The sequence below is a fragment of the Ascoidea rubescens genome, assembly GCF_001661345.1.
Source record: "Ascoidea rubescens DSM 1968 unplaced genomic scaffold ASCRUscaffold_7, whole genome shotgun sequence".
Classification (NCBI taxonomy): Eukaryota; Fungi; Ascomycota; class Saccharomycetes; order Ascoideales; family Ascoideaceae; genus Ascoidea; species Ascoidea rubescens.
Window position 1 is genome coordinate 841,780 of NW_017962919.1, and position 13,009 is coordinate 854,788.

The following is a 13,009-nucleotide window of genomic DNA, read 5'->3' on the forward strand; positions in this document are numbered from 1 at the left end:
TCTAGCCTTAACATGTAATTAAATACCAATGATATTGAAAAAATTCTGGTTCAATTGAAACACAAAAATGAATAATTGATTATTCTTGGTTTAAAATATTTTTAAATTCTGCACTTGTACTCTTGTACTTCTAATTTGTTCAAAGTCAGCATTTAATTATATTTGGTTTTATTTTTAACGTTTTAAAATATTTTTTTCACTCCAATTAGTTGATCGGTAATTATCAATAATATTATGTTGAAATCAAAATTATTTCAATCTTTTGAATTAATTTAATTAAAAAAAACAAAAAAACAATACCTTTATCTGAACTTCTTTCTGTAAATAATCTGTGATTAATAATTAATAACTAATAAATTATATTGCCAAATCTCATTCTTTTTAAATTAAAAAATTCGAATTCCTTTATTTAGTCTTATGATCTTATAAGGCCTGTAACTCCTTCACTGCTAATAATTTTAAATATGCTATTTTACGTTTATGATAAAAGGATATATATTAATAATATTGGTATTCAAACCAAATTACCTCACAGAAAATGAGGTTTTACTTTACAACTAATTGATGTCTGTTTTAAAAATTATTTTTTTATTTAATGTTCAGTATTAATCAGTAGTCTTTAAGTTTATTCTTTAACGTTGATTTGTAATTTATTTAAATATTTTTAATTCAATAGATTAAAACTCAATAATTATTCAAAAAATAAAACCTAATTTGTTTTCAATTGCATTTTTTGACTTCTTTTTTAATCTCTTTTCTCTTTGTTTTTCTTAAATGTCCTCTTATGTTTTTAATATTATTAGTGCTTTCCAAGAATTTTTGTTTTAACAAATTCTTAAGGGTACTTTAAAATTATCCTTATCAAATCAATTTACAAAAAATTTATAACCATTTATTAAGATTAAAGGAAAAAGCAAAAATGTTTACCCGATAAACCACAAGACTATAAATATATCTTTGTCTTTCGCTCATCAAGTTTTCTATTATGTATTTTTTTTATACTGTTTTTTTTTTAAATTTTTTTAATTCCACTAAAAGTTTGAAAACTAACCAGAAAATAGTAATAATAAAAATAATAACAATTAAAATAACAGGTTAAATTATTATTCCTTTTTCATCTCAACTATCAAACTTGAATTTTATGGCTTCCATTTCCTTAATTAAGAAACTTCATTATTGATCCAACTTTATAATACTCTTATAAAAAAAAAAATAATTAAAAGAGATTTCTTTCTTTAAAAAAAACTAATGAAGTTATTAGATGTCAACAAAAAATCATTGATTATTATTTTTATTGCAATGGTTTTAGTGGTTTTTGGTACTTTAACAATCTTGATCAAAAAAATAATTGAAAATAAAAATTTTTTATCCTATATTGATAATATTTGTCTTTTAACGTTTTTTAATAAATGTTTGTTAATCCACCAAGAAAGTCCATTACCAAGGCATAATTTTATAAAAAAAGACTTGAATTATTTAGACAACAAAAACTCCTTTGATAACCAAATAATTTCAAAACACCGTAATATTAATGGCATTAAAGAAACCTATGCTAAGAATAATACCTTTGAATATTCTCAAATTATAAATGAAAACCATATAATTTTTTTTGCAAAAAATCAATTCAGAAAATACCTAATATCTTGCGATGGAGTTGATGAGGAACTTTGTTTTCAACAGGTATATTGTGATGATTTTGGCCATTTATCACTAAGACCAAATTTATCGAATTCTAACCACTGCTTAAATTTTTGCTCGTGTCATTGAATAATAGAATTGCTTCTATTTATCTTCAATCTCAATTTTTAATTTTTATCCAATCTAATCATTTATGACTATAAACAATTTCCGAGCTTGTTTTTCTAATTTTTAATGATTTGTTATTGATTCTAATTTTGTTAATTTTTGTTTTTGTTTCTGTTTTTGACTGCATTTATTAAATTTTATATCAGTTGCATTTTTTTTATTTTAATTCTGGCATGATTTATTTATTATGAGTTGCTTTTTTGTTTTTCATATTACTTTTAAGCATTTTTTTTATTTCTTTTAAAAAAATCCAAGGGGTAAACTCTTGATTAAAATAAACCCAACAGGTACAATTTCTCAATACTGCACTGTTACACTTTTCATTATTTTATATCTACATCTAATCATTTTTTTATATTTTTATATTTATATGCATTATAATACCAAATATCTTTTTTTTATTTTTCCTTAGGATTTTTGCTAATTTTTTTTTTTTTAATTAAAAGCTACTTTCCGATTTAGAGTCTAAAACCAAAAATTCCTCATAGTATTAAGTTACGAAAAATTTTATTCAAATTTTAAGATTGAAAGTTTGGAATAATAAATTCTAAACGATAATATTTTTTGTTCTTTGAAATAATTACTTAAACATAATAATCAATATTATTTAGTACTAGTTATTTTTTTGTTTTTCATTTTGATATCAAATGATTGCAGAGAAAAAAAGTCTGTTTAACAGTCCGAGTATTTTAAGTGCTAAACTAAAAGCTTAATCTATATAATAACTATAATAATTAATTATATATTAATTGTTTGAATATTTGAGGTTTTAAAACTGAGCTTTTTGTGAACAGTTGAGATTTGTAAACTATTCTTATGACAATTTGAAATTTAGGATTTGGGATTTGGGATTGTGGTTTTGTTCAAGCGGCAGGTATGTTCATGCAGATAATGACACATGCATTGAATTGAAAAAACCAGCGTGATGGATAGAATCACCAGGGCTTATAACACAGTCAACGATTTTCGCGCCCAAAACTATCTAATGCTAAGTTATTTCCGTTTCCACTGATACACCCAACATCTGCGAAAATAGCAATCAACCCCTCGTTATCAGGAATTCTCTTTAGCTACCAAAAGTGGCATTCCTAAAATAGAATAAATAGGGCAATAACAGCCCTGTTAAATTCTTGATCATGTATCCTCATAGAAAGAACAAAAACCGATTACTACGATCACCAAAGAACACAAAAGATCTTTCTGTATATATTTTTTTTCCAATAAATCAATATATAAATATTACTTGGTGATTTTAGATTTGTTGATATGATTTTTTTTTTCTAATTTGCTTCGACGATCTCTGAGATTCTATTAGGCCGTAAAGAATGTGTTTCTAGTTTAGATGACAACAATTGACATGCTCAATATTTAATATCCTTATAGAAATTTTTAAATTTCATAATTAACAATTATAAAACCAATTTCTATTTAATGATGCTGCAGCACAAGCCGTTGAAAGTAGCATGTTGTTGATTGAGCGCAATTAATGTATGAATAACGGTTTTGCTGGCTTAATGCTATTAAAGTATGTACATACTATTATCTATATTTATTTCAAATTTTTGTGCAAAAAATATATAAATATAAAATTATAAAGCAAATGTTTGGTTTCAAGAGTCTGATAAGAGATGTTTTAAATCTATTAAAAATATTAAGGAAGTCTTTGATGACTGCAACTTCTGCTTGAACAGAATCTTGTTCTAATTGGCAAAAAAGGAAATCCATTTCTATCTCTCCGGATTAACAAAAACAAAATCTTGAAAAAAGATAATAAATGAGTATTTATTTAGTTTTAAAATCAAGAATGAGAGAAAAATAATAAAATAAGAGAAAAACAATGAAAAAGGAAAAAATAACAGAAAAATATTAGAGAAAAACTTGATATAATATAAGCAGATTGATATTTTTTATAAAAACTTTTTAAAATAATTTATCTTTGTAGGAAATAAAACATTTTATTTTAGAAAATCAATTTCAAATATCTTGATGATCTAATAAAAGTCTTTGAATAACAGAAGGAGATTGGAAAGTAGAAAAATTTTGCACATAATCTTTTATTCCAAAGTACATTAATGTCCATGAATGTCTCTGTTGAAAACATCTAATATAAATAAGGAATAATTTTAGTCAAATAAATAAACCTTTGGACAAATGCAATGACCAGAACAATAAACAATTAAATTTCTTCTAAAACCAGTTAAGTGAATTGGAACTAGTTCACAGGTTTCATCACATCTCACATAGGAGTAGCATCTTGAATCATCACAGTTTAAGAGTGAGCAGTAAAATTTTCTATTATCTGGTTCTGGTGTTTCAAAAACTGTTGAAAGTGAGACTGGAATTGTCATGTAGTCACTTAAAGAAGAACTTGGATTCAACTGTTGAGTGAGCTCATTAACCAAGGTGTCAAAACATGTTTCTAAGAATAGCAGATTCCTATCATTATCTGTTTTAATCTCACATTGTGCAATATTATCAACTGCTAAAACCGGATTTTTAATATAGTTTTCATGATTTAATTCATTTAATTCACTTATTGTATAATTTTTAAGAAAATTATAATCTTTCAGTGGAATAAGTTGTACTTGATTATTAATTAAAGTATTGTGATTGAATTGTAACATCCAGTTATTCATTATAACAAGGAAATTCTGTTTAATTATTAAAATTACTAAAAATGTAAGACTAAAAACTTTTATTAAAATTTTAAACTTTTGAAAGTTTTTCATTTTTTTTTTAATAACAAATAGCAGAACAATAAAATGTGTTAAAATATGTTTAAAAATCTGTTTTTAAATAGTTACTGTTTTGGTGTAAGAGATGTTATTGTTAGTAGTATTCTTTATAGTAAGTATATTAAAATATGAAATTATTGTTATTTGTTTTCTTATTTGATAAATTTGTTTTGGTGATTTAAATAAATGCAGTAGAATTTTATAGATTTATAAAATTGAAGCTTTCTTCAATTTTGTGATTTTGTCTAAGAATAGCTTTTTTATTTGATTTCCTATTGGAAAGAAAAAATTTGAGATATTATTGAATAATTTTCCCGTTATATTAATTGATGTAGGGCAAGAAAAACAAATTAAACACAAACGCAGAATACACCACCAAAGGATTACTGGAATTTAAAACAAAACAATTAAGGATATAATATAATATAATATAATATGGTACAATACAATAGAATAGAATATAATAAAAAAATGAACAAAAAAGAAATAGAAAATTGAAATACATTTATATAGATGGAATAAATAATAAATGAGTCTAAAGTTTGGGTAAAATGAATGTTTGAGATTGCCTTCGTTCTGTTGGTTTTAGATTTATTAAAAACCACAAACAGGTGAAATTGAAGTTAATTAGAAGATGATTAAGTTGATTAGCATTTTAACGTATTATTATATTTTTAAATCATAATTATAAAGGTAAATAGTATTATTGGTTGATAAATCTCAAAGCTTAGATCTAAATTCCAAGATTTGTGATTTAATAAAAAATATTCAACTGTAATTGTGTCATCAATAGGTAACGTTTTGATACAAGAATTTATGTAATGGCAAAATACATTGTTTTCCAGACTTGAACATGTTCAAGATTTTAACGATTTTCTGCTAGTAAACAAAAAAAATAAAAGAAAGTGAAAAAATTGAAAGCGAAGAAGTGAAAAGGTAAAAAATTAAAAAGGGAAAATATATGACATTAACTTTTGAATTATAATTCCTTTTTATTAAATAGCAACTAACTAAAATCAATTACTCGAAGACAAAATGATTCTAAAATTCAACTTAACCCGAAAATAAGAACGCACAATAGAATGCCATAAATTTTGGAATTTTTATTTCAAAATAATCCAAGCTGGATGGTAATGATTATATTGTAATGATTTGTTTTTCTGTCGTCTTCATGTGTTTTCAAATATTTAAGTTGGGCGATTTAGTCCAGAAGTAATTAGCAAATAAATGATTGATGTTACTCATATCAATTGAGGCAATAGAATTGGATTAGCATAATAGATTATAAAACCAGTCCAAATTGAAAAAAATAGACGAAAAAAGAAGGTTTTATTGGATGATTCTCATAAAAAGCAAAATAATATGATTGATTAGGTGATTTGTATTTCTGTCATACTTGTTGACTTTCTTATGCAGCAACATCTACAGACCTGCGTGAGCAGGAACAGACCCTTAACATACGGAGAGGCATGATTCGAGATGCGTTCCGGCGGGACAGGGCTATTCGGGACAGGAGCTGGGACAACAGAAAAGGGAGCGTTTACAACGGTCAGCCAATTAGAGCGATTGTTTCGATCCAGTGTAGAAATCAATTTGGCGTTCCTTTCGTTTGCCAGCTGCCACATACGGTGAGTACTAATTATCTTATTCAAAGCGAAAAAACTATATATGAAAGTATAAAGCATAATCAAAGGACAATTCTATTATCTAGCTGCTGACTTGGTTGTAATGATGCTGCAGTTTTAGACAAAATCATTGAATAAAGGGAAAAAGCAATGCTCCACTAAATCAACGGTCAACTGGAGTGCTGTGTAAGATAGAAAAAAGAATGATGAATCTTAAAAAAATGGAGTAGATAAGTCGATAAGATAATAGTAGCAATCTTGAAAACCTGCACGAGTGAGGAGAAACGGATCTATTTTGATGAGGTTTAAAGAAGTAATCGCTACTGACTACGGAGAGGCCTTTGCTTAAATCACCAATCACAAGTTTCAGATGTCAAATCTCAAATCGTTAGATTATCAGGTAGTATAAAACACAACTAGCATCAGAGTAAAAAATAGTCATACAATACGGATTTTGCAGTGGAAAAGTGATCCGATCCGTAGGTTCTGAGTGTTTGGAAAGGACAGGTGTAATAAGCTTTTTTGTGAACATAAGGTTTTGCTTTCATGCTGCACCAAGAGCTTACAATCATACATGTGCATGCAGATCACACGCGTTTGTGGCAACCGGTAGTCACTTGATGACAGACCTCGAGCGTTGTGTCACAAAGGGTCTGCTGGTGTCATGAAGAGAAAAGATAAAGCACATAACACTCAAAGATTGGTAGAATAGTCTGCCATTTCAAGGTATTTCTGTGTTTGAGTGATACTAAGCCAATTGGTAGAATGCTAAGCATAAATAACGGCAAAAGATCTCAAAGCTGTAGTTTTCATTTCAAAATTATAGATCAGGTTTAAAAGAGGCAGAATTTAAAACTATTTCGGTATAAGCTGGATCAATTTCTTGCACTTAACAGAGGAGTATTAGCACAACAAATGCTTTAAAGAATAATATAGAATTTGTTTAAGTAACTTAACAAAACCTATATCAAGATCAATATCAATATCAAGGACCAAAAATGTTTCTTTTAGAAAAAATAACACTTGATTTCGAAATTTTAAAAATTAATTTGGACAGTTAGGCTAATAAAATTTCAAGGGTTTACAATTTTTAGATTCGAAATTCAAAACATGAAATTCAAAATTTAAAGACTTAACACTACGTCCACATAAAAGAAAACTGTCTCGATTTTTTATTTTCTATTATTTTTTCCAAATTTTTCTAAATTTTTCCAAGTTTTTCCAAGTTTTTCTTGATTTTTTCTATTATTTTTCGTGGAAATTCACAAGTTTTTTTTCCAAATAAACCCAGAAGAGAAAAAGTAGCATGTACATATTCAATTTAGTTTGATTCACAAAATATGGGGCTATATTATTAAAAGCAGATCGATTACGGTTGAGTAATAAAAGAATAGTTTTTTATATTATTATTTTCTTATTTATTTTTTTATTTTTTGTTTGGTTTAAACACACTTAGAGTTCAGGATAATTTATTTGATTTATTTTGACCAAAAACATTTGATCCATATATTTGGAGTGGTTTTGAATGTTCATGTATGCATTAGTTGCACAATAATGCATACAAATAAAGATATCCAGTAATGCGGACCCAAACAGTTTAAACTGGTGTTATCAGAAATTGTTTAGTTCTAAACAGTCTATCAGGCAGAGGAAAGATTATATTTCGTATCATATATCAGATATATTGATTGGAAAAAGAGAACCAACGTGAAAAATAGGCAGGTAAAATAACATTTTAAAAAAAGGTTATAAAAAACAAAACGAAATTTTTAGAAATGGAAAACTATTCAATGGTTTCACTTCCTTGTTCTTTGAAAGTTGCAAAAGATAACACAGCTAAGATTTATGATAGAAATGGTAAATATCATGGGAAGAAGCAGTATAATGAGGGTACAATTGATGATGGCGAGTTAAAATTTCATTTGAAAAAGCATTTGAATTATTTTAGAATGTTATTGAATTTCTTGCCCAATGCATTTCAATCTAATGATCCAATTAAGATGTCGGTTATATATTTTAATTTAATTGGGTTAGATTTGTGTAAAGGAGTTGAAGAATATAATAATAAATTATTTAAAACTAAGAAAGAACGGTCTATAATAATAGATTTTATTTACAAGCATTTGGTGGAATCGGGTGAAGGGTTTAGAGGATCAGTCAATTTAAAATTGCCATTAGTTGACAGATCAAATGAAATGAACGAATCATTAAAGATTGTTGGGAATTACGATCCAGCTAATTTATCTCAGACTTATTTTGCACTTTGTATATTATTAACATTAAGAGATGAAAGTATGAGTCAAAGAATTGATAGATTTCAAATTTTATCGTATCTTAAAAGATGCCAATTACCCAATGGAAGTTTTAAACCACTTTTAGATATATATGGTAAACCATTTGGGGAAAATGATTTAAGGTATTGTTTAATAGCATGTTCTATCCGTAAAATTCTACAAATTGACAAGATTTATGGTGATGATTATAATAAGAATAAAGAAAAAGAGAAAGAAATTGAAGAGTTGAAAAAAGTGGATATAAATATTGAAAATTTATATGAATATGTTTTAAGTTGCACTAACTATGAAGGAGGGTTTGGTGGTGAGCCCTTTGATGAACCTCAAGCTGGATTGACCTTTTGTGGGATAGCAATATTAAAATTAATCAATAAATTAGATTCCAAAGAGACAAATAGTAGAATAAATTATCACAAATTAGTTAAATGGTTGTGTCAAAGACAAATTTGGTATAACAAATACAACAAGCAAGAGTTAGATGAGTATGAAGATGTATATGGAAGCGATAATGAAAGCGAAGATTCTGGTGAATTTGATGATGCTAATGTGATCAAATTTCATAAAAGAGGCGATAATGGAATTTACGATAATGGGGGATTTAATGGGAGAACCAATAAGGCATCAGATACGTGTTATGCATTTTGGTGCTCAGCATCTTTAAAGTTATTAAAATTGGAAAAATTGATTAACGTTAAAGGGGTTGAATTATATTTATTAAACGAAACTCAGGATGAAATCTTAGGAGGGTTTATGAAGAACCGAAAGAGCGATTATTGCGATCCATTACATAGCTGTTTAGCAGTTGCAGCGTTGAAGTTGTTGGACAGCGAATATGTCAGGGAGTTGAAGGATATCGATGAGAGTTTGGTGATATCGAAAGATGCCTTAAACTTTATGGAGCAGTTGAAATGGTGAGAAAAAAGTATGTAAAAGCATTTAGATAAAACAGTTGAATAAAACAGTTGAATAAAACAATTGACCAGCACTGGATCATAAAGCCCACTCGTTCTCCTTCTGGATCTGGGCCTCCTGCTCAGCTGAAAGATCCTTCTTGATGTTGAAAAGCTGTCTGATCTGCTCAGGAGTCTTCGACTTCATCAGAAGCCCCAAGACCTTGCAACCCGAAACCAATAAGGGCTTGATGTTGAGGTAGTCTGAGGCCAATACCACGTCGTACAAGAGCTTCTGGTCCAACGTCTCCAAGAACTGCCTGTCCCACTTGTCGAGAGCCACACCCACGATTTCCTCGTTGTCCTTGTACTCTGGGAACCTCAGGCTCTTGTGGTGGCTGCACCAGCGCAAGATAGCAGCTAACGTCTGAGCATTAACCTCAGGCAAAGGAATCTCCTTCATGTCGCTGTTGTCGTCGTCCTGGTCGTCCTGGTCGCCATTCATGTCGCAAAGGATGTTTCTAATCACCCCAGATCTCTCAGCAAGAGCCTGTTCGATGCTGAAGCGTCTGTTGTCCGAGGTGACGACGGTGACTCGTTTGGAAGCTGTCATGTTGGAGCTGTTAGTGCTGTTTCTACGCTACAATAAGCTCAAACCGTTTTAAATCTTCCAGGGTGGGCTCTGATTGCCTCTCCGTGGAAATGTCTTTAGAACATAGTTAGTTATTTCGTTGGAGCTGGAGCCCAAACTGGAGCTTAGAGAATGGACTCAACGAGCTATATAATGCTTAGTATGTTGCGACTTTCTCCTCCTTTTTCTTTTCTTTCTTTTCTTCTATTTGGTTCAACTGTTTGACTGAGTCTTTTAGGCAACGAGCTCACTTCAGTTAAACAACTTATTCAGAATATTGGGCTGATGAATTAAGAATAGAACAGGCTCCTTCCACCACAGAACTGAAATTGAAAACTGCTATCTGGGCTTTTATATTCAAAGTGATTAAAAATCAGGAACTAGTTGTTCATGAATTTGTTAAGTTCAAAGAGACCGTAGTCAAAAATAGTGTCAAATCCAATAATTCTTTCCAATACGAGCAACTAAAAAACTTTCTTGATAAAAGAGACGTTTTAAATGGTTATCAAGCCATTCTTAAAAACAAATTATTTGATTTGATCTCCAATTATAAACACAAAATACCCCCTTTCAGATTCTTAAATATCTTCAAAGACTTTCTTAATTCACATCTATCGCAATTTTCAGATTTTTATAAAACTTCTTTATTTTATTTCAATAATAAATTTGATGGAAACAAAAAATTTAAAAAGTTTATTCATAAAAATTTTAAATCCTATTTTGATTACATCTTTAATGAAAATTTCTTGTTTGATCAATTCAAACAATTTACCCAAATCTTTGAAAATATTAAATCCCATTCTGAAAAACTAAATACTCTTTCTTTTATTGATCCTGATGATGTCTCAACTATCATCGCCAAACTCACCAATTTGAGAAAACAATTTGAGAAAATTTATTCTGACTTTTATAAATCTAAAATTATCTTTCGTGATCCTTCCTTCCCTTCTCATACCTCTAAATTTTCTGCAGATGATCATGCCATTTATCCTCTATCGAAAAATATCAACTATTTTTATGAAAACCATATTAAACCACCAAATAATGATCTTTTATTGCTAGAATCTCAATATTTAGTCAATGGAAAAAAATTAAATGGTTATTTCTTCATACTATTATTTACTGATTACATTCTTCTAACCGAAGTTGCATCCACCCGAAGACTTGGTGGTAATTCGTTTTATAATCTAAATATCAATATTTACACTCCACAATTTGATTTCCTATTAATTTCTGCCATCCATTCCTCAAATATAAATTGCTCGATAAATGAAAAAAAACAAATTCTCTTCAATTTAAACAAAAACTCAAATCTTCATGAAATTTCCATAATCAGTTTATTATCATCCAACTGTCAATTCTCATTTCAAATTACCGGTTTACAAAACGTCAAAAAATGGTCTTATCATCTTGAAAATGTTATTGTTAATAACCAATATCGAAAAAATATCCCATTTAAAATCCATCATTATTCTAGACATTTGACTCGAGCTGAAAGAAATCTCAACTTAACTGATATAAATCCAAATTACGACGATATCTTTTCAAAAGAAATGTCTAAAAATAATATTAGAAATTTAGATTTTATAGTTAAATCAAACATCGATTTGGTTAACGTGTTACTCAATTCTTACGATATTAAAAATATTTCAATATTTAAAGAATTACATTTTGAGCATGATCTCCCTTTTTTTTACCTTCTAATCGCAAATGATAAAGGTATCTATTTTTTCAAAATAGATAAAGACTCATGGATAAATTCAAGTTTAGATTTGACGAAAGACTTATGCTTAAATTCAAGTTTAAATTTAACTAAAAATTTAAGTTTTTTTAAAATTGGCTCCTTTAATAAAGTAGAATCTAAATCAAAATTCTCTATTCACCAGGCTGAATATATTAAAGATTTTTGTACTTTTGTTGTTAAAACAAAGAATTCCACTTTATTCCTATTGAAAATAACTGATATAATGAACGATATTTTTAAAAGGGAACACCTTCTTGAAACATTACAATACACCAAATTAATTTCAAGTAATGTTCTTGATTTTAAAATCGTTGAATGCGACAGCCATATATTTTTAAGCTATTTAGTAGTTAATAATGACAAGGTGATTTTAAAAATTTCTCAATTCACTACCCTCAAAATTATAGAACATTTTACTAAAAATATTGCAACCTTCACAGAAAATCTGAAATTTATTTTGGGCGATGAAATTGGCACATTTATTGAGGACAGTGATTCGAAAAATACTAAGATTAATTTTCTTAATTTAGGAAACGCAAATCATAAAGCAATTTTATCAGAATTTAAGTTAAAACTCAGCAAATTTACTAAGGAATTTGCTTATAATACTAATCTTCAAGGAATTTATCTAAAAACAAAAATCCAAAAACAACTGAATTCATTGTATTCTAGAAATTTGATTGGAATAGTTAATGCTAATGAAGACCATCAAGATTATTTATTAATTTATGATGATTTTGTGATCCACTATATTTTAGATATGAGAAGCACGCAAACTTATCAGTTTTCAATAACTTGTACTGAATTTAGATTTATTGATAACAAATATTTAGTTTTACTATCAAATTCAACGAATTCGCCAAAAAAGATTGAAATTTTACAAATTGAAATAAATAAAAATCAATTTTTTAAAATTGGATACGACCAAGTTTTTGGATGTGGAAACTCTTGGGTTAAATTTGTTGATAGTGGATCTAGTTATTGTCTGATAAATTTTTCAGATAAACAAAATAATCAGTTTGTTGTTTCACTTAGTAGATTTACATGAAAGCACGTTAGTTTATCACAATATGTTGATATATATAATGATAATTAATTAGTATTAAATACATCAATATATAAATATATAAATGAATGATTAAGTATTTAAATGGTAAACCAATAAAAATGATGAGTGGGTATAACCAAACAAGCCGGCAACAAAAAAAACAAAAACAAAACTGAAGGTAGGGAAAACAAGACAAGACAAAACAAAATGAAACAAAACAGAATGTTGGATTATTA

At 27.9% G+C, this 13,009-nt stretch overlaps 5 protein-coding genes across 5 annotated transcripts; 3 read left to right on the plus strand and 2 right to left on the minus strand.

Annotated features, from left to right (window-relative positions):
• Positions 1-1,248: 1,248 nt before the first annotated feature.
• Positions 1,249-1,767, plus strand: ASCRUDRAFT_13849 (uncharacterized protein; the record flags this gene model as incomplete). The annotated part of the gene is made up of 1 exon (XM_020189138.1): positions 1,249-1,767. One exon carries the CDS (start codon positions 1,249-1,251, stop codon positions 1,765-1,767), a length of 519 nt encoding a protein of 172 aa, XP_020047164.1.
• A 1,963-nt stretch (positions 1,768-3,730) lies between these two features.
• Positions 3,731-4,699, minus strand: ASCRUDRAFT_150948 (uncharacterized protein). The gene has a single exon (XM_020189287.1). The coding sequence runs from the start codon at positions 4,533-4,535 to the stop codon at positions 3,930-3,932; it is 606 nt and encodes a 201-aa protein (XP_020047165.1). The 5' UTR covers positions 4,536-4,699; the 3' UTR covers positions 3,731-3,929.
• A 3,257-nt stretch (positions 4,700-7,956) lies between these two features.
• CDC43 (protein geranylgeranyltransferase type I subunit CDC43) lies at positions 7,957-9,375 on the plus strand (the record flags this gene model as incomplete). Its single annotated transcript, XM_020190593.1, has 3 exons — positions 7,957-8,638; positions 8,675-8,942; positions 9,027-9,375. The coding sequence occupies 3 exons, from the start codon at positions 7,957-7,959 to the stop codon at positions 9,373-9,375; spliced, it is 1,299 nt and encodes a 432-aa protein (XP_020047166.1).
• A 75-nt stretch (positions 9,376-9,450) lies between these two features.
• Positions 9,451-9,963, minus strand: ASCRUDRAFT_35296 (E3 ubiquitin ligase SCF complex, Skp subunit; the record flags this gene model as incomplete). Its single annotated transcript, XM_020190589.1, has 1 exon — positions 9,451-9,963. One exon carries the CDS (start codon positions 9,961-9,963, stop codon positions 9,451-9,453), a length of 513 nt encoding a protein of 170 aa, XP_020047167.1.
• Positions 9,964-11,158: 1,195 nt separating this feature from the next.
• Positions 11,159-12,919, plus strand: ASCRUDRAFT_150967 (uncharacterized protein). Its single transcript, XM_020189288.1, has one exon. The coding sequence runs from the start codon at positions 11,535-11,537 to the stop codon at positions 12,771-12,773; it is 1,239 nt and encodes a 412-aa protein (XP_020047168.1). The 5' UTR covers positions 11,159-11,534; the 3' UTR covers positions 12,774-12,919.
• Positions 12,920-13,009: the final 90 nt, after the last annotated feature.